The following is a 19,684-nucleotide window of genomic DNA, read 5'->3' on the forward strand; positions in this document are numbered from 1 at the left end:
AGTATTAAAAAGCAAAGATGCCACTTTGAGGGCTATGGTGCACCTGACTCAAGCCATGGTATTTTCAGTAGCCTCATATGCATGAGAAACCAGGATAATGACTAAGGAAGGCCAAAGAAGAATTGATGCCTTTGAATTATGGCGTTGGCTAAGAATATTGAATATACCATTGACTGCCAGAAGAACGAACACACCTGTCTTGGAAGAATTACAGACAAAATGGTCCTTAGAAGTGAGAATAGCAACTTCTCTCAAGTACTTTAGACATATTATCAGGAGGAACCAGCCCTGGAGAAGGACCTTCAAGCCTGGTAAAGTAGAGGGTCACTGAAAAAGAGGAAGACCCCTGACAGGATGGATTGACACAGTGGCTGCAATAATGGGTTCCAACATAGCAACGATTATGAGGATGACACAGGACTGGGCAATGTTTCATTCTGTTGTACATAGGGTTGCTATGAGTCAGAACCAACTTGATGGCTCCTGACAACAACAGCATACCAATGTTGAATAAAATCAATCAACATTCTGCTTCTGTGTTAGATGACACACAATATCAGATTTTTGATCTTGGGTATCAAGGTGTATTTGTCATAGTAATGGATGCTTTATTTACTTTTAGCAATCTGTGATTAGCTAAAGATCACTAATACCAAAAACCAAACCAGACCCAGTGCCGTTGAGTCGATTCTGACTCATAGCGACCCTATACGACACAGTAGAACTGCCCCATGGGGTTTCCAAAGAGCGCCTAACGGATTCGAACTGCCGACCCTTTGGTTAGCTGCCGTAGCACTTAACCACTACACCACCAGGGTTTCCAAAGATCACTAATAGGTTCTGAAAATGTTGGGTAATATTACTCAAATAGATCTGTATTATGCTGGGCATATGCTAGTCCTTTAAAACTAGAACGTAGACTTGATTCCATGTCTCACTCCTTTGTAGAGTGTTTAATTTTCAGTTTGTATTGCATCATCCATAATCATTACAAATGGCCGTCTTTTCATCTTACCGAACTCTTTCCTTGCAGCTCCAGTATATGGGAATGAGATAGCATGAACAGGGTTTTGTTTTGTTTCCTCTAGGGCATTCTCTCCTTTCTGTTACTTAACTGTCTCTGTAAAGGCATTTGAATCAAACACTAGAGGCGGCCCCATTAAAGCTTTCAGATACAGTGTCCATAGACTGAAAGCTTCAGGTTCCTTATTACTGAATTGACTGGAACCACCAAACATGTTCAGAAGTCCAGACATTAGAAAAAGACATGATGATCTTCTTTCACCCACTTCAAATCTGCATGGATGAAATGATTCCGAATCCACTAGGCCACCTGGCACGCGGACACACACCTGGTTGCCCTGACTACACATGCAGAGGCAAGCCTATGAGACCACCTGGAGCTCCTAGAATAAGCCACTTGCCCCCATACCTACGTCGCAGTGGTGGACAACTCTCCTGGAAAAGCACGTGCACACACACACACACTCATACCCCCACAGGATACACCTAGATGAAAATAAATGAACATCATTTATTCACTCACACACATACACACACAGGCAAACCGCATGCTTGGAATAAAGCACATGCTTATCCAGGTAAAGTACCAAAACCAAAAACCAAACCCACTGCCGTCGAGTCCCTGAAGAGTTTCCAAGGAGGATTCGAACTGCCGACCTTTTGTTAGCAGCCTTAAGAGTTTCCAAGGAGGATTCAAACTGCCGACCTTTTGTTAGCAGCCATAGCACTTAACCACTACACCACCAGGGTTTCCCCACGCGCCCCGCCCGATAAGTAAAGCTCACTTATTTTACGTGTTTTTAGGCCAGCACAAAATCCCTGGAATACTGGCTCGCTTTTTTAAATGAGCCATTCACAAAGTAGTTCATCTATGGTGCGCCTCCAGAGTGAACAAGGCAAGCAGGAACTTTGCAGCCGTTTCCGCTCTCCCTTAACTCCCAGGGGCTGGGTGGTGCCGGCCGGCAGACGTCCGACTCCGGTGTCCAGCCCGCCCGGTAACCGCGCCGAGGGGCGGGGCCAAGTCGGCGGCCAGGAAATGCCCAGGAGTGTGTGTCACCTGCCCCGGAATCTTGTTGATTCCAAGGAGCGCCGCCTTCTGAGCCTGGGGTCCCCAGAGGACTATCTCGCTCACCTGTCCCCCAGCGCGGCCCCGGGGAGCACCTGAGACGCCTCCGGGACAACTATCCCCCCAACTTCAGAGCCATGAGCAAGTTGGGCAAGTTCTTTAAAGGGGGCGGCTCTTCTAAGAGCCGAGCTGCTCCCAGCCCCCAGGAGGCCCTGGCCCGACTTCGGGAGACAGAGGAGATGCTGGGCAAGAAACAAGAGTACCTGGAAAATCGAATCCAGAGAGAACTCACCCTAGCCAAGAAGCACGGCACGCAGAACAAGCGAGGTAGGCTTGGGGTCTGGCCCTCAGGCGTGAGCTCTCACTCACCTACCTCCAGCCCTTTCCTTGGGAGCAGTGCGACCCACAGCTCCCCCAACCCCCAGGTGGCCAGGTAGGAGCTCGCTTCAGCTTTGCTCCTACAGTCTTTGTAGAAACTGGTACAGACCACCAGGGCTGGAACTAGGGCGAGCTGAGTGAGGCTTTTGATTAAAAGCAAAATTTTAAAGGCAGGATTGGTATGACTGATTTTTTTTTTTTTTCTTTTGTCTCCGGTTCCTGTGTCTCTCCGCACGGGGCTTCTTTATTTAAAGTTTTGGTATTTTGTTCATTGTGGATAGTTTTTAAAATTTAATTTAGAGTTTTGGGGCATTAAATTATTATTTGATTACTGAGTTTTGAGCACCCCCTTTAAATTTTGCTTCTGGCCCACTCACCGTAGTCCCAGCCCGGCTGACCCCCAAAATAAACATCAGATTTCCGATTTTTCTGCTCTACGTTTGAATGTTGAGTCTTGCATTTTAACTTGTGCGCAAACCTCCAGTGAAGCGTAGTCTAGCAAGTCCTGGTTTTAGCTTGCTCCTCAAAGGTTGAAAACTTCGGTTGGTTGCTGTGCAGTTGAGAGAGAGAGAGAGAGAGAGAGAGAAAAAGAAAATGGAATTAAACTTCCCATCACTGGCCTGGTGGCTAGTGGTTAAATGCTAGGCGCTAACCAAAAGGTCGGCAGTTCGAATCCACCAGGCGCTCCTTGGAAACTGTGGGACAGTTCTACTCTGTCCTGTAGGGTCGCTATGAGTCGGAATCGACTCGATGGCAGTGGGTTTGGAATCACTGGCCTTTGCATACACAAGAGACTTTGAGTCAGTAGTGAAGCTTGTTGCTCCTGTTGAACCTTGAACTCTTTGTACTTTGCCCAACTTAATTGGTTTCTTCAGCATATGGCTGTCTACACAGGGAATACATAGAACATAAGGAATAGATCTGATTTTCAACAGCAGCTGTGGCAGGTATAAAAACCCAGTGAGAAGTTGAAGTGATTTACTATTGTAACACCAGGTCAGTGGCAGATCCAGGAACAGAAGTGGCAATACAGGACTCCACTGACTACCAAACCCTGAACGTTTGCATCCTGAAGGCCGCTTCTTTAGTCCTAACAAAGCCTTGAGAAGACTTAGCTCACCCTGATTGATGCTACCATCATTTAATGCAGGAAAGGAATGATGTCTCATGGACGTGACCTGGAAAACCCTGCGTCTTTCCCATAAAAGCGTGCCTAATACATTTGTGCCCACTTAGTATCAACAATATAAAGGTCAAGCTTCATTTTTCTGTGCTATTGCGTATAACTTTTGTCCTATTATAGTCTGTTGTAGAGCTAAGTACTAGTTTCTATTTTTAGTTTATGTCAGTCAGATAAATGGCAATTTCTACAGAGAGACTATGCCATTATGGTTTGCTAAATGTCACTGGTCATTCTGTTACTTGGCCCTTCCTCTTCATTGGATGGAAATTTGCTTAGAGAAAGTTTTTTCCTCCCTTTATTCTGACATCCATTTGGATTCGTATATAGCCGTGTCTGTAGCGGTTGCTTGTAAATACTGGTTTTAAAAATCTGAAAATTTGAACATCTGCTTCTAGGAAGTAGTGAAAATATAGATTTGCTTTTGAAAGACAAAAATGTAAAATAATGTGGATTATTTTCAGAAATGTTCTCCAGTTGGCAATGTACTAAAGCGTATCACATGCAGACTTTAACAATAAAGACCAAAAAAAAGTTAAAACCAAAAAAAACCAAACCCATTGCCATCAAGTCAATTCCGACTCATAGCGACCCTATAGAACAGAGTAGAACTGCCCCACAGAGTTTCCAAGTAGTGTCTGGTGGATTCAAACAGCCAACTTTTTGGTTAGGAGACGTAGCTCTCAACCACTACGCCACTAATTAGGAGCTGTAACTTCCTTAGATCAGAGAAGTTACAGATGCAAGTACCAAATGCAAACAGACAATTGATGTTAGAGACATCACTTATTCTTTGTCCTTTAGCTTTGGGAGATTTGCTGGTGCTATTGTGGACTTGGGAGTAGGAAGAGGCTTTTTAGCATGAAGTCATCTGTTATCAGTGACAGTCCCATCCATTAAAAACACTGTCAACCTCTGCATCTTCCAGTTAAACAAGATAACTTGATATACACATAGTTACTGTCTTCCATTAGCTGCCAAGAAATACTTTCACACACATAGTGATATAAAGCCCAATATTAAAAAAAAAAAAACCAGTTGCCCTCCTGTCGATTCTAATTCATAGTGACCCCATGTACATCAGAGTCGAATTGTGATCTATAGGGTTTTTCAGTGGTTACGTTTTTGGAAGTAGATCACCAGGCCTTTCCCTTCCAAGATGCCTCTGGGTGGACTTGAACCTGGGTTAGCTGGCAAACACTGTAACGGTATGCCTCACCCAGGGACTCTAAACCCAACATAAAAAGAACTCAAACCAAACCAAGTTACCGTTAAATCAGTTCCAGCTCCTGGTGACCCCGTGTGTGTCAGAGTAGAACTGTGCTCCATAGAGTTTTCAGTGGCTGGTTTTTCAGAAGTAGATTGCCAGGCCTTTCCTCCAAGGTGCCTCTGGGAGGACTCAAGCTGCCAACTGGTTTTTAAATGGGTCCCGTGCTACACAATGCTATTGTTAGAATGACAGTAATTTATATTATAATCAGAGTGACATAATACATGGGCAGTTTAGGTTTCCTTCAGCTAACACGTTGGTGAGAATTCACGGTCTGTGAGCGGCGAGCTAGCATTATTTCAGAAAGGGCCACTCTCCTGACCCCTACAAATTCCTCAGTTATCCATCTCTACAACAACCAAAGCTTTGACATTAGCAGACTGAATTCAAATGGATTTTATTGGTAAAATGAGTTAATTTTTAATTAGCATAATAAATGTTAGAAATGAGATTTTATTGGTGAAACTATGCTATTCTAAAAATGTGGACTGGCTCAAGAAGTTTAGGGACACTTGCTTCCTATCTGTATATGAACAGATTATAAGATCTACCACATACATAATTAACTTACCATTAAGATGGTACCTGAGGCTTGATCTCAACCAGTCCAGCATTCAGTCCTTGGTTCAGGGGATTTCTGATTGAGTGTACCTCACCAAGGGCCCAGAACTCTGCCTTGGAATGTCACTGTCTGCCTTTAGTGCACCTTTTATACGAGGTGTGTTGGTGCACCTGAAAGGACGTAGATCTGAGGCTTCATTGAGCCCACGGAACAGGTCAGGCAAACTGTTTTGGCCTGCTTGCTAATAGTGTATGTTTGTTTAATCAGTGTATATGCAGAATTTAGTCTGAAACTTGCTTTCATTATAACTTGGTAGCAAAATTGTGCAGCAGTAGCTAATTCTCCTCACCTCAAACTTTATCCAAATTACTATGATTTAGTTCCTGCTTTGGAGCTAGTGATCTGCTTTGTGGAAAAGGAAACTTCTTATACATCACTTAATTCTTGTTCTACTTCTTCTGATCACTGTCATCTAGAGCAATTCTTAACCCTGGCTAGATTCTAAAGTCATCTCAGTGTCTTTTATATCACTGCCATGGACTCTGATATAATTGGCCAGAGTGGGGGTTAACCCATTGCCTTGGAGTTGGTTTTGACTCATAGTGACCCTATGGGGCAGAGTAGAACCACCCCAGCAGGGGTTAGGCATCGGTTTTTTTTTTAACAAGAGCCCCCACCCTTGCTGATTCTGCCCCGTGGTCAGGGTTGAGGATTAGAAGCCTAAATTCATAGTATGCTAGTGAGGTAGGAAAATAAGGTCTCTTAGTCTTGCAGTGCTTCCTAACCTTTTCACAACATGGCAGCCATGCGCAGGGCTAGTTTTGTGTATCTCACTGATTGACATGTAGACCAGGTAGCCTGGGTACTCTTTTTTTTTTTTTTTTTAACATACGTTTCTTTTTTTATTTTTATTGTGCTTTAAGTGAAAGTTTACAAATCAAGTCAGTCTCTTGTACAAAAACTTATATACACCTTGCCATGTACTCCTAGCTGCTCTCCCACAATGAGACAGACAGCACACCCCTCCTCTTCACCCTGCATTCCCTATGTCTATTCAGCCAGCTTCTGTCCCCATCTGTCTTCTCATCTCAACTCCAGACAGGAGCTGCCCACCTAGTCTCATGTGTCTACTTGAGCCACGAAGTTCACTCTTCACCAGTATCATTTTCTGCCTTATAGTCCATTCCGATCCCTGTCTAAAGAGTTGGCTTCGGGAATGGTTCCAGTTTGGGGCTAACGGAAGGTCGGAGGTCCATGACCTCCAGGGTCCCTCTAGTCTCAGTTAGACCATTAAATCTGGTCTTTTTATGAGAATTTGAGGTCTGCATCCTACTTTCCTCCAGCTCCATCAGGGATTCTCTGTTGGGTTCCCTGTCAGGGCAGTCATCAGTTGTAGCTGGACACCATCTAGTTCTTCCGGTCTCAGGCTGGTGTAGTCTCTGATTTATGTGGCTCTGTCTCTTGGGCTCGTATTTACTTTGTGTCTTCGGTCTTCTTCATTCTCCTTTGCTCCAGGTGTGTTGAGACCAATTGATGCATCTTAGATGCCCAGCTGCTGGCATTTAAGACCTAGCCTAGGGACTCTTGATATTGCCAGGTCAGTTGCCTCAAAAGCTGTAGGGAATCAATATCTTAGCACACTGCAAACCCATCCTGTCATGCTAGTTGGGCCACCCACCTTAGAGATCATCTCTTCTAATCTCTTTTATGAGGTTTTTTAAAAATAATATCACTAATAGATGGTCGATGGTCATCGGGCTTTTGCTTAAATATATTCCCATTCAATTTTTAGTAGGTGTGGTGTAGGCACCAGAAATCTGAACTTTTAATAAATAATGATTCTGATTATGATACTATAGTCTGAAAACCTATGATATATTATTCAAAGTGTTTTTAAGCTGAAAGGGACCACTCTCTATGCTGTTTGCTTTCCTTGCCCATTCCTATTATTTCTTCCCTCCCTCATCATCACTCAGATACTTGGATGAGAAAAATCTATTCACCTTCTTCTGTTTACCTCTGTCCACCTCTGTTTACTCTTGAAATATTTCAGGAGCTTCTGCCAGGTCCCCACTGACACATTTGTCACAAAATAATCTGGCATATAGTCAAGAGCCTGGACTTCAAAGCAGGCAGCCCTGGGTTTGATTCCCAGCCTTGCCCTGCCACTGAGAAGCTGTGTGACCTTAGACCAGTTACTTGGCCTCTCTACTCAGTTTCCTCATCTACAAAATGGCAATGATAACATTGCTTCTTAGAGTTGTGAGGATTAACGGCATTGTTGTGTAAAACACTTAGTACATTAGCCATGGTTATAACAATAGCAGGTTTTTTTTTTTGTTTTTTTAAAGCTGAAATCTGCTTCCTAGTAAATTCCACTCATTGACCCAAACTTTGTCTTCTGGAACAACATTGACTAAGTCTACCCTATTTGTCAAATGAAGAATTCTCCTGTATTTGAGGACAGCAGGTAATTCCTCTTGTAAGTTTCCTGTTCCTCAACCTGACCTTTTTCACTTCCTCAGTTGCCCCTTACTCCCGAAGTTTGCTTGCCAGGGCTGGGTGAGTTACCAGGGTGAGGCAGCACCTGGGACACACCTGTGTGACACTGAGAGTGAATGCCCCCTTAAATTATGCACACTAGGTCCCTCTCTCCTCCCTTATCCTGGTCGTGGCCCTGTTGCTTACCTTTTCCTGGTCTGAGCAGCAACTCCAAATGCGTAATTATGTAAAAAGGGTGGCTCCAATCTGATGCCATCAGTAGGCCTTAGGCTGTTGGGAACTTGCGCTGATAGAGATGAAGGGTTGAGACAGACAGGAGGCAAATCTGGCCATAACTCCTACTTAGTATCATAACACATGATTTCAGTGAAAATCTGGTGCTGAGGCAAGTCAACCTTTTCATCAAGTATCTGCTGGTAAAATAAGGTCCAAAGGCAGAGAGTCCTCCATTTTAGCAAGCTGGCTCAGCTTTGAAACCTGGACTCCTTTCTTCTTCTTTTTTTTTTAAACCAAGGATGAATTTGCTCCCAGAATAATGGCACGGTTGGTCATTCTTAGAGTGGGGGTGTGTGCAAACTTCCACCCACTTAGCTTAGTGGAAGGAGACACCTTGGACTCTTGAGTTTACTTTTTCTTACAGTTGTCATAGAGCCAAATCCTGCAGTTCTCAGAGGGCCGGAAGGACCTCTGCCTAAAGAGAGCTACAACACTATCAGCTAGTTGAATGCCAAACTAGTGAGCCTGAAAGCATGGCTCCGGTAATACAAGACAGTCATAGACTGCAGGGCCCTGATGGAAGTTCCCCTGGGAGCTATAACTTACTTGGTGACCTCCTTTCTTAAGAGCATTTCTCAGAATATGGTCCTCAGATCACCTGTATCAGAATTCCTTGAAGGTGCTTATTAAAGGCACATTCAAGACTACCCCCTTAAAGATTTTTATTTTAGTAGGTGGGGTATAGGCTCCAGAAGTCTGAACTGTTAACAAATAACTTACTGATTCTAATTCTGATGTCCACTACAGTTTGAAAACTTATGGTCTGTTATTCAAAGAGTTGTTAAACTGGGGAACCCTGGTGGCACAGTGGTTAAGAGCTTGGCTGCTAATCAAAAACTTGGCAGTTTGAATCTACCAGTCACCTCTTGGAAACTGGTAGTACTCTCTGTTCTATTTTCTTGCCTCACCTATTCCTTTTGTTTCTCCTCCCCTCCTCCCCCATCATCTGTCAGATACTGGATGAGAAAAATCTATTCACCTTCCTCTGTTTACTCCTGAAATATTTCCGACAGGCTTCCATTAGCTACCTGAGTTAGATTTCTTTAGGGAAGTTCATACGGTACTATAACTCCACCTTGGTTGTAAAGGGTCTCAGAGTTATTTAGTATTCAAATTATAAGATAATAAATTGTTATATGTGCCTCTAATTATCTGATTTTATTCTTGTACCATGCTCAATGTATTCTGGGGCCTAGAAAAAGAACAAGTTTTATTCTTAGGACATTAACAGAATACCTAGGCCAGATCGTAGTCTCCATTTTCTGGAAAAGATAGGTCACTAGGCATGGAGATGTGACCCTCCTCTACCTCCATTCACAATTTCCCTTCCTTAACTTAGAAGCTCCCCTTTGGGCTTTCAGCCCGTAATTGGGAGCCTGAAATACCTGAGGCAGCCCTGGAAGCTTTGTTCATTTAAGCTCTAGTGTTGATATTTCTGCTTTCCCACCCCTTTGAGCCCTGGCAAAAATCCCACAAAGATTTACAGTGTCATTCACGCACTTGCATTAGGTATTGACCAGCACAGAGTGCCCTGGAATTATCTCTTTTGTTCTATTAATAAGCCTATATTTGTATGTGCTCTTTCAGCTGCCAAATCACTGGCTTTTTCCCTATTGGATTTGGAAACAGTTAAAACTCCCAGACAAATTTACCCTACCCCTTAGTGGTGGCACCCTGGTTAAGAGCTTCGCTGCTAACCGAAGGTCAGCAGTTTGAATGCACTGCCCACTCTTTGGAAATCCTATGGGACAGTTCTATTCTATCCTATAGGGTCACTATGAATCGGAACTGACTTGATGGTAACGGGTTTGGTTTGTTTATTTTTAAAGTTAAATCAGAAGCTCTGGTAGTACAGTGGTTAAAGCGCTCAGCTGCTAACCACAGGTTGGTGGCTCAAACCTACCAGCTGCTCCAGCAGGAGAAAGATGTGCCATTCTGCTCCCATAAAGAATCAGCCTTGGAAACCCTATGAGACAGTTCTGCTCTGTCCTATAGGGTTGCTATGAGTCAGAATCAACTCGACAGCAGTGGGTTTGGTTTTTGGTTTAGTTAAATCAACACGTTAAGCTTGCATTCAATATTTTATATTTATTTCTATTAAACATCATCTTTTTTCCAGTTGTCTTAAATTTATCAAGATGTTTTTGAATTCCAATTTTATTATCTTATATATGAGCTATTTCTTTTAGTTGAATCAGCCACAACCTTGATCAACAGCCTTTTTTTTTTTTTTTGTCAAAGGCTTGGTTAAAATACTGAATAGGGTAGAACCAAGGGCAGAGCCTCATGATATGGCACTATAGACTTCACTCCAGGGTACCTCTGCATGATAGCAACAGTGTTTCAGCCAGGATTTAACAAAAGTGGATCACCAGTTTAATAGGTCAACACTCAATGAGTTTAGTTATTCATCTAGCTATAAATATACCTGACCCACATTTCTGACTCATATCATCTTATTTCTCTAACCTTTTCTCATTTCTCCAAGAATACCCCAGCGTACATTGTGAATTTAATCCCTAAGACCATACTACATTCATATACTTCTGGTTCACAAATGCAGGTCTATGAATTGATGGTGTGATAGCTCCTTCAGATTCACCTGGAGAGTTTTTTAAAATGACGCACCAGGAGATTCAGTTTCAGGAGATCTGGGATAAGGTGCAAGACTGTGGTCCTCAAAACTCTCTGGATGATTTTGATGCACAGTCAAGTTAGAAGGCCAGTGGGTAGTCTGTGGTTTCTCCTTGATTCAGCATCCAGTAACCGGAAGAAAAGAAGTATAGGTGACTAAGTTAATATTTTTTTATCTTAATGAACTCATGTAATCATCTTCTCTGCTAATTCCTCAGCTGCTTGAGTAACAGAGTATTTCTGTTCTACAATCATTTTCTCAATTATCTGTGACATAAAAGGTTTTGATAGTTTTCCGACATGTGTCATGACTACTACTAGAGGGGTCGTTGTTATTGTTAGGTGCCATCAAATCAGTCCCGACTCACAGTGACCCTGTGTAGAAAAGAGCAAAACACTGCCCAGTCCTGCGCCATCCTCACAATCGTTATGCTTAGCCCATTGTTGCAGCCACTGTGTCAGTCCATCTCATTGAGGGTCCTCCTCTTTTTCACTGACCCTGTCTCTACTTTACAAAGCAGGATGTCCTTTTCCAGGAACTGGCCCCTCCTGATAACATGTCCAAAGTATGTGAGATGAAGCCTCACCATCCTTGCTTCTATGGAGCATTCTGTCTGTACTTCTTCCAAGACAGATTTGTTCATTCTTCCTGCAGTCTGTGGTATATATTCAATGTTCTTCTGCAATGCCATAATTCAAAGACATCAATTCTTCTTTAGCCTTCCTTATTCACTGTCTGGCCTTTGCTTGCATATGAGGTAATTGAGAATACCTTGCTTGGATCAGGCGTACCTTAGTCTGAAAGTGACATCTTTGCTTTTCAATGCTTTAAAGAGGTCTTTTGCAGCAGATTTGCCCAATGTAATACATCGTTTGATTTCTTGACTGCTGCTTCCATGAGCGTTGATTGTGGATCCAAGTAAATGAAATCCTTGGCAACTTCAATCTTTTCTCTGTTTATTATGATGTTGCTTATTGGTCCAGTTGTAAGGATTTTTGTTTTCTTCTAGAAGGGTAATTGGAACTCTTTCTTATGTGGCATTACATCTAGTTTTGAAATATGTTGAGTTTTTTCCTTCATGGATTTTTTAATGACTATTGGAACACTTGTTATTAATTTTCTACAATTAAATTCCACAGGTCGGGATAATAGAGCACATTTTGGGAAACGTTTACATTAAACAAAGAAAATAATTTTATTTGATTCATACTATTGTGTGATTTGTTGACTCGGTCACAATAAAGTAGAATATGGTAGCAAATTTACTACTAAAACCACAACTCTGATAAATTCATATCATTTATACATTCCCCCAAAATATGGCAGAAGCCTGCTGGGCGTTTACTTCCAGAGGTGCTTAGGATTCCTAGTGTATTTCTTGGTACTTAGGACTGTTTATTTCAGATAATTTTCAGACTATGATACTATAGCCGAAGAGACCTAGCAAGCAATCTAATACTGAGTTTTGTTTTTTTTTTTAAGTTATGCTTTGGATTTCAGATTCGGAAGGGGCATTAATGATCTATTTTGGTGTTCATTTTTGTGAGATATGCTTTTCTCTAATTATACTTTTAATGAACGAAACTCACAGATACTTGAAATCTACAGATAGTAATGAGGAATTTTTTTAAAACGTATTATCAATCTTCTGCCTTAGTAAAATTTAACCAGAACTTTTAGCGAGTAGTGGTAATTTTAATTTCTCCTACTTGGAACAAAAACCAAGAGTCGGGGTTAAATATAAAGCATATTGCCAGCCATTTCCTGAATAGTCAACTTTCCTGTGCCAGGGATTTTGATTCTTTACCTCCATCAGGTGGTGCTGATGGAGAATTGCTTGTTGCAAATATGGAGGGCCCAGTTTGAAATTTATATGGGGTGCTTCAAAGCAGCGAGAGCTCCCAAACTTGGACCTATGTCTCTTCAAGCCGGTGTCGGTCACTTACAGAGTTAGCAATGCTTTATCCATGTATTCTAACTTGTGGATATTTCTAGGGAGTAGATGGGGGAGAGCTAGAAACCCTGACTACCATCCACTTCCTGCCATCTCCGTCAACTCATTCCCGTGCTAGTGACTTAAAATACCAACAGCGTAATTACTGCCTTCAAAGCAAATCAAAGCAAAACAAACCCAAAACAGCAAGCAAGCAAGAACGGCATATTAAAATTACAGGAAAGGAAAAGGAGATCATTCTCTTTTAAAGGTTGGGAATGCTTCTATTCGAAGTTAAATTCTTTATTTGAAAATTAAAATTTAATACCAACATCTAGTTTAAATGAAATAAAGTTTATACTTTTATGTCTGGATTCAGAGATGTAAAATTATGCAACCAAATATTTGGAAAGCATTTTGGAGACTTTATCCTTTATTTCAGTCAGAATTCCCAGTGAGTCTTCCTGGTTCTTTGATATAATGTATATGGAGCATAGCCATAATGGGTGTCTTTTTTGCTGTAGCCATAGCATTGTTCACCAGGCCTTTTCAGTGAGCAGTACTGTTTACATTACCAACACTTTCCATAGATTTATTACCTGTAAAATGAAAGTAAGTATAACTTTGGAGTTTGAACTCCGGATATTATCCTAACTGAAAACGTATACTGTGTTAACTACCAAAAAAAAAAAAAAAACCTGTTGCCTTCAAGTCGATTCTGACTCATATCAACCCTGTAGGACAGAGGAGAACTGCCCCATAGGGTTTCCAAGGAACGCCTGGTGGATTTGAACTGCCGACCTTTTGGTTAGCAGCCGTAGCTCTTAACCACTATGCCACCAGGGTTTCCATGTTAAATGCAGCAAAGAAAATTATGATTTATACTTATACTTATTTATATTTATACATATTTTAAAGATCACATACATAAGGGTCCAGGTTTTATCTTTTTGTGAGCAGTTTGAACGTTTTTAGTTATGTAAGCTATCTTGACTTGTTGGATATTATTCTACTACTTATGTTTTATAAAATGAGAGGATACTATAGTTCAACACCAATTTCAAGGTAACCCTGTTCTAAAAGGAGCCCCTGGGTGATGTGAGTGGTTAATGTGCTCAGCTGCTAATAGAAAGACTGGAGGTTTCAGTCCACCCAGAGGCACCTTGGAAGAAAGGCCTGGTGATTTACTTCCTAAAAATCAGCCATTGAAAACCCTACGGAACAGAGTTCTACTGTGACACACATGGGGTAGCCATGAGTCAGAGTCACTTGATAACAGTCGGTTATTGGTTACTGTTAAAGAATTTCAAATACTAATAACCACCTTGAAGATAGGAGCTATGTATTTTTCTAAGATTTGTTGACCATATTATCTGAAAGGACTGGCCATAGAATCATAGACAGTGAAAGCTGAAAGGGGCTGGGGGAATATAATTTGTGGGTTTTCATACTTCAGGTGGTGGAACAGCACAAGGCATGGGGATGTTTGTACAGTATCATCAAATATTGCTACATCATATAAACAAGAAATTATTTATGATTAGAAAATAGAACTATATTATATATGTTGTTGTGTGCTGTTGAGTCAGTTCTAACACTTAGTGACCCCATGTGACAGAGTAGAATTGCCCCATAGGGCTTCCTAGGCTGTAATCTTCACGGGAGCAGATTGCCAGATCTTTTCTCTGTGGAGCGGCTGATGAGTTTGAACTGCTGAACTTTTGGTTAGCAGTCAAGTGCTTAATCATTGTGTCACCAGGGTTCCTTCACAGTATAAAATTACACCCTCAGGTACATGTCGTCTACCCTGTGGAATTAAACATGATCATCTGTTTCTGAGATTTTCTGTTAATAACTGCTGGTTAAAGACACAGGTTGTTTTTGTAAAATTCTAGGCAATAGCAAGACCACAAAGGTTATGAATTTGTGAGGCTGCCAATAATAATAGTGGCAAGCAAAAAACTCATTCATTCAATTCATTATGTACTCTTAAGTTGTCAAACAATTAATATGATTAATATTTACTAAGAATATCAACTAGATTTTAATTAATATAGTGGTATTTTGTCCCACTAGCAAGTTAATTCTGCTTACTTGGCAGTTGACCTCTGAAGCAATCAATTGTAAAAAATGAGAATGGGAATGGAAATTTAGTCTTCGTGCAAGCATATTTTCCATTTTTGATAACTCAAGAGTGATAGCACTTTTACATCACGAACTTTCCCTTTCAGGTTTACCTGCCTTTACACATGTTCTGTTGAGGAGGCCCTAGGTGGTGCAGAAGGTTAATGTATTTGGCCACTAACTGAAAGGTTGGCAGTTCGAATCCACCCAGAGACTCCTCGAAAGAAAGGCCTGGTGATCTACTTCAGAAAAACCAGCCACTGAAAACCCTGGGGAGCACGGTTCTACTGTGACACACGTGGGGTTCCCATGAGTTGGAATTGATTCCCTGGCACCTGATTTAATATTCTTTTGGAATATCCTGGCGTTGTGAGCTGTCTCATCTCCGAAAAGAACTGTGAGCTCTTTAGATGGAGGAAAGGTGTATCGACTTTGTTGAAAAAACTTTGATTTCCTTTGTCCATTTGTTATCTCTATGGAGCTGGGAGAGGGCACTGATCACCCTGTCTTTTTCCTCTCTTACACTTTATGATATTAGTTAATCACCATTTTATTACACAAAATTCAGTCTAGCATTACTGGCTTGTTTATAGCTATATTCCACTTCCAATGCCCTTTCCTCAGACTATATCTTATTTACTTCCTCTCATCTCATTCCTTTTTGCTGTTTTCTCGGGCATCTGCTATGCCATTCTACAACCTCAGACGTTAGTGCTGTGTTCTGGTCTTTTTTTTAGCTTGCTGTTTATCCTTTTTATGACATTTAATATTGGTAAGACCTCTGAAAATATAGAGGTTACATATAAGATCTAGTTGGTGTGGTAGGCGGGTGTGATTTGCTCTATTTTGAGGTTGTAGTTCCCATATTGTTCAGAAATTTCTCATTGTTTAGTATGAGATTTGCAGTAGGGGAGAAGGTTGAGGATAAAAGGATGGCTTTCATCAGTTATGGTCCTTATTGATGAGTATGTGGGAGTACGTTTATAGGTAGACAGTCACCCTAGCTTCATGGACATTGTCTCCCCTGTGAGGCCTTCCCTTACTCTCCAAAGAGAGCTTATAAATTCTTCTGTGTATCCTCTGAACCTCCTATAGGTCTCACATTACTCCTGTTACCCTCCTCTATGTCTCTACTACTTGAGATGAAGGCTGTAGCTTACACAGATTAGCATGCCTGGGTACAGTGCCTGTAACATACCACAAAAAAAAAATCTCACTGCCATTGAGCTGATTCCAACTCATAGCAATCCTGTAGGACAGAGTAGAACTGCTCCATAGGGTTTCCAAGGAGCGGCTAGTGGATTCAAACATGCCGACCCCTTGGTTAACAGCCTGAGCTCTTAACCACTACACCACCAGGGCTCTGCCTGCAACATAGTAGGTGCTTAAGAAATGTTTGTTGAATGATGAATAAGTGATTGAATATCCATTTCATATTTTGTCTTGTCTGAGATCGTTGCCTTATTTCTTTGCTCTGCAGTGCCTATCATAATGTCAGGCATGTGGTAAATCTTCAGTAAACACTTGTTGAGTGACTGAAACAAATGCGTAAAGAATGTTTTTTTTTAAGTGTAGAGTGCCGGGGAAATTAATAATGGGATGGCAAAATGAATTTTAAGAATTTTTTCATGTTCCCCCAGCTGTTTCCAATCTGACCTGTGACTTTGAACAGAGACACTTTGTTTTTATTCCATTTGCGAAATACTTATTATGGTGCTTACTCAGATTGTGCTTCTTGAGAACGAAGGCAATGCCCCATGAATAGAAGATACTGCTTAATAATGAGGTGATTTGTATATGAGTAAGAACAGGGCTTACATTAAAGATCCTAAGATAAAACACTATGATCATGAGACCTCCCAGTTAAAAGCAAAGCATGACATAACTGATCGTGTGTGACGCATGTACCTTAAGCACTCTCATGAATGGGCTTACTCTTCAGAGCCTCATCTTTTAGCCCTTCTCTACACATCATCCATTCCTGGATAAGAGAAGAGTTGTAATGCAGTTTCCTATTTCACTAACAGGTTTGTGTCTATTTCCTGGGTATAATGGTCCCTAAAAAGAACCATTTACAATGCATGCATTTATGCATCCTGAATGAGCAAAAGAACAACAGATTGACCTTTAAAATCATGATGTCCTTTACATTATGTGAACAATGACACTGCAGCTTTTTTCTGCTATTTTAAATTATTTGGCATAGACTACCGAAAGCCTACCTCGTCGGGCAGTATAGTACAGTAGAGTTGTATAGGGCTAGTTTAATTTTGGATCAAGTGGGTAATTCTTAAATTTCAGTCCCAATCCTCAATGGACTGCAGCAAGGACTCTTCATGTGTCTTCTTTAACAGCAGTACAGAAAGGACATTGTTCTGTGGCTCCATTGCTAAAGAAACATCACTGTTATGTGAGGAGACAAAGCCCCTGGCTGTTTCTCCACCACAGAGGAATACACTAGCTTCCTTTGTTAAAGAGGAATGTTGCCCAGGTCTCACCAGCTGCTTAAAAGCACATACATGATGGAGTTTGGGAGATTGGATTGCACTGTCTATGCGGGTTAAATTACATGGGTTTAAGAATGTCCTTCTTGGCCAAATTAGGAGCAATGCTTGATTTGCAGCATTTGTTGCATGTCTTTGAAAAGCCACAGCTATTTCAGTCCCAAATTATTGATCAGAAAATCACGTGAAACCAAAAAGCCAAACCCATTGCTCAGGACTTGATTCTGACTCATAGCGACCTATAGAAAACAAAATGAAGGCATGGCCAACTCGTGATAGGTCAGTGGCATTATAATATCATGGGAGAAACAGCTCAAGGGGAAAATCTTCATGTACAATTTTTGGTTATTTGGGGCAGGAACCACTTTTCTCAATGTTTGAGAGGAGCTTAAAGGGCCAGGAAGAAGTTACAAACGTCAACTGTCTTGGGACCAGATCCACCCTTGTGGAAGCCATTGGTTTGGTTCACACAGTATTTTTTGAAAATGCAAGTCAGCATTTAAAAATTGGAGATTTTGTGTGCAAATCCACATTTCTTGTTTCTTTTGCACATCCTGATGGCTGGTGGCCCTGTACCTACAAGCCTGCATGACAGCCCTCAGGTAGAGTGAGCCATATTGCTTCCATTAGATCAGGCTTATGCTCCCCAGGTCACCAGGGTCCCCACCTCTTCCTGTTGTCTCTCTGACACTGAGACCAGTGTCTGCTGCGGTTTATCATCATCTCGTGCTTTTTTTTTTTTTTTAATTGTTATAGTAGAGAAACATTTCTCTGTATCTCTATGTTTCTCATATAGGAAAACAAAGGTGGTCTTTTTGCTCACGTCTGCCATTTCTTACTCTCATTATCTACCTGGCTTCTTCTGAGTTTGGGATTCTGGCGTAGGTCAATCTATAGTTTGCAGTATGGGAATTGTAGTATAAGTTGGGATTGCAACTCCTGGTGAATTTTCAAATTTCTTCTAACTAGTTTGAAGAAAAGAAATCATAGTATAAAACCCCATTCCAACCCACTCCTGTCAAGTCAGTTCTGACTCATAATGACTCTATGGGATAGAATATAACTTCCCCATAGGGTTTCCAAAACTGTAAATCTTTATGGAAACAGACTGCCACATCTTTCTCCCATGGGGTCGTTAGTGGGTTCAAACCACCAAATCTTTCAGTTAATGGCCAAGTGCTTTAACCACTGTGCCACCAGGGTTCCTCTATGTTAGCATAGACAATTTAAATTTTATGCAAACCAGAACTTAATATTAGCTAACATTTGGAAGGCTGGGCATTATACCATGTGGCTTCCAATATATAGTTCTGACAACCGTGTGAAAGATGATGATGCTGATGATGATGATGATGATGAAGACTGATATTTAATAATCACTCATTCAGTGCCAGACAATGCTGTAAACATTTTACGTATGTTATCTCATTTAATCCTCAACAGCCAAATGAGTTATTATCCCCATTTTCCAGTAAGAAACTTATTTAGGGCTGTATAAGTATGGATAGATATAGCCCAAATTTGAAAGTAGGCAGCCTGGCCTCAGATCCCAACGTTCTATTGTCATCTTCTAGGTATTATTATTGTTGCTGTTGTTGTTATTCAAGTGAGGGAACATCCCGTAGAGGAGTTAACATCACATAGGTATTAAATGGTAGAGGTAGGCCTAAAATGTAAGTCTATTGACTCCAAAGCCTCATCCTTTATACTAAACTACATTTCTTGATTTTTCAGGAAGTAATCTAAAATTAATTTTTACTAGGAAACATGGCGTATTTTTAAATGGAGAATTGAAAAGAATTTCTCAAAAAATGGAAAATGCTTTTAGGTCAATGGGTATCAGTTAGGTTCCAAATAAATATAGAAACTGAACCAGCCTGACAAGAAAGGGAGGAGACGCGTTCTGAACGTTCCACTTCTGGTCATATTGGGTGGAGGTGTGTATGTAAAATTTAGCTTTCTAGAATACCCTGCTGAATAAAACTATTTACTTCACCTATAAAAATGTGGAGATGTTTTATAACATTATGTTCCTGCTATAGTGAGTTATAATGAAAAACAAGTAGTTTGTTGCTCAGTGGTCTCAGAAATAAGATACACAATCTCATTAATTAATGAATAGTATATAAAACATTATGAATAATAATGTCTGCATGCTAAGCCCTTGCATGCCACAGGCACTGTATAAGGTGTTTTCCATAAATTATCACTAATTCTTACAATCACTCAGA

The 19,684-nt window shown here is 41.0% G+C and overlaps 1 protein-coding gene across 1 annotated transcript in view; it reads left to right on the forward strand.

Moving 5' to 3' along the window:
- Positions 1-2,102: 2,102 nt before the first annotated feature.
- CHMP4C (charged multivesicular body protein 4C) overlaps positions 2,103-19,684 on the forward strand; it is a 34,453-nt gene continuing 16,871 nt past the window's right edge. Inside the window, exon 1 of the mRNA XM_003408368.4 lies at positions 2,103-2,416. Within this exon, the coding sequence (XP_003408416.1) occupies positions 2,227-2,416 (190 nt within the window). The 5' untranslated portion in view covers positions 2,103-2,226. The remainder of the gene's footprint in view (positions 2,417-19,684) is intronic.

The sequence above is a fragment of the Loxodonta africana genome, chromosome 14 (genome assembly GCF_030014295.1).
Source record: "Loxodonta africana isolate mLoxAfr1 chromosome 14, mLoxAfr1.hap2, whole genome shotgun sequence".
Taxonomy (NCBI): domain Eukaryota; kingdom Metazoa; phylum Chordata; class Mammalia; order Proboscidea; family Elephantidae; genus Loxodonta; species Loxodonta africana.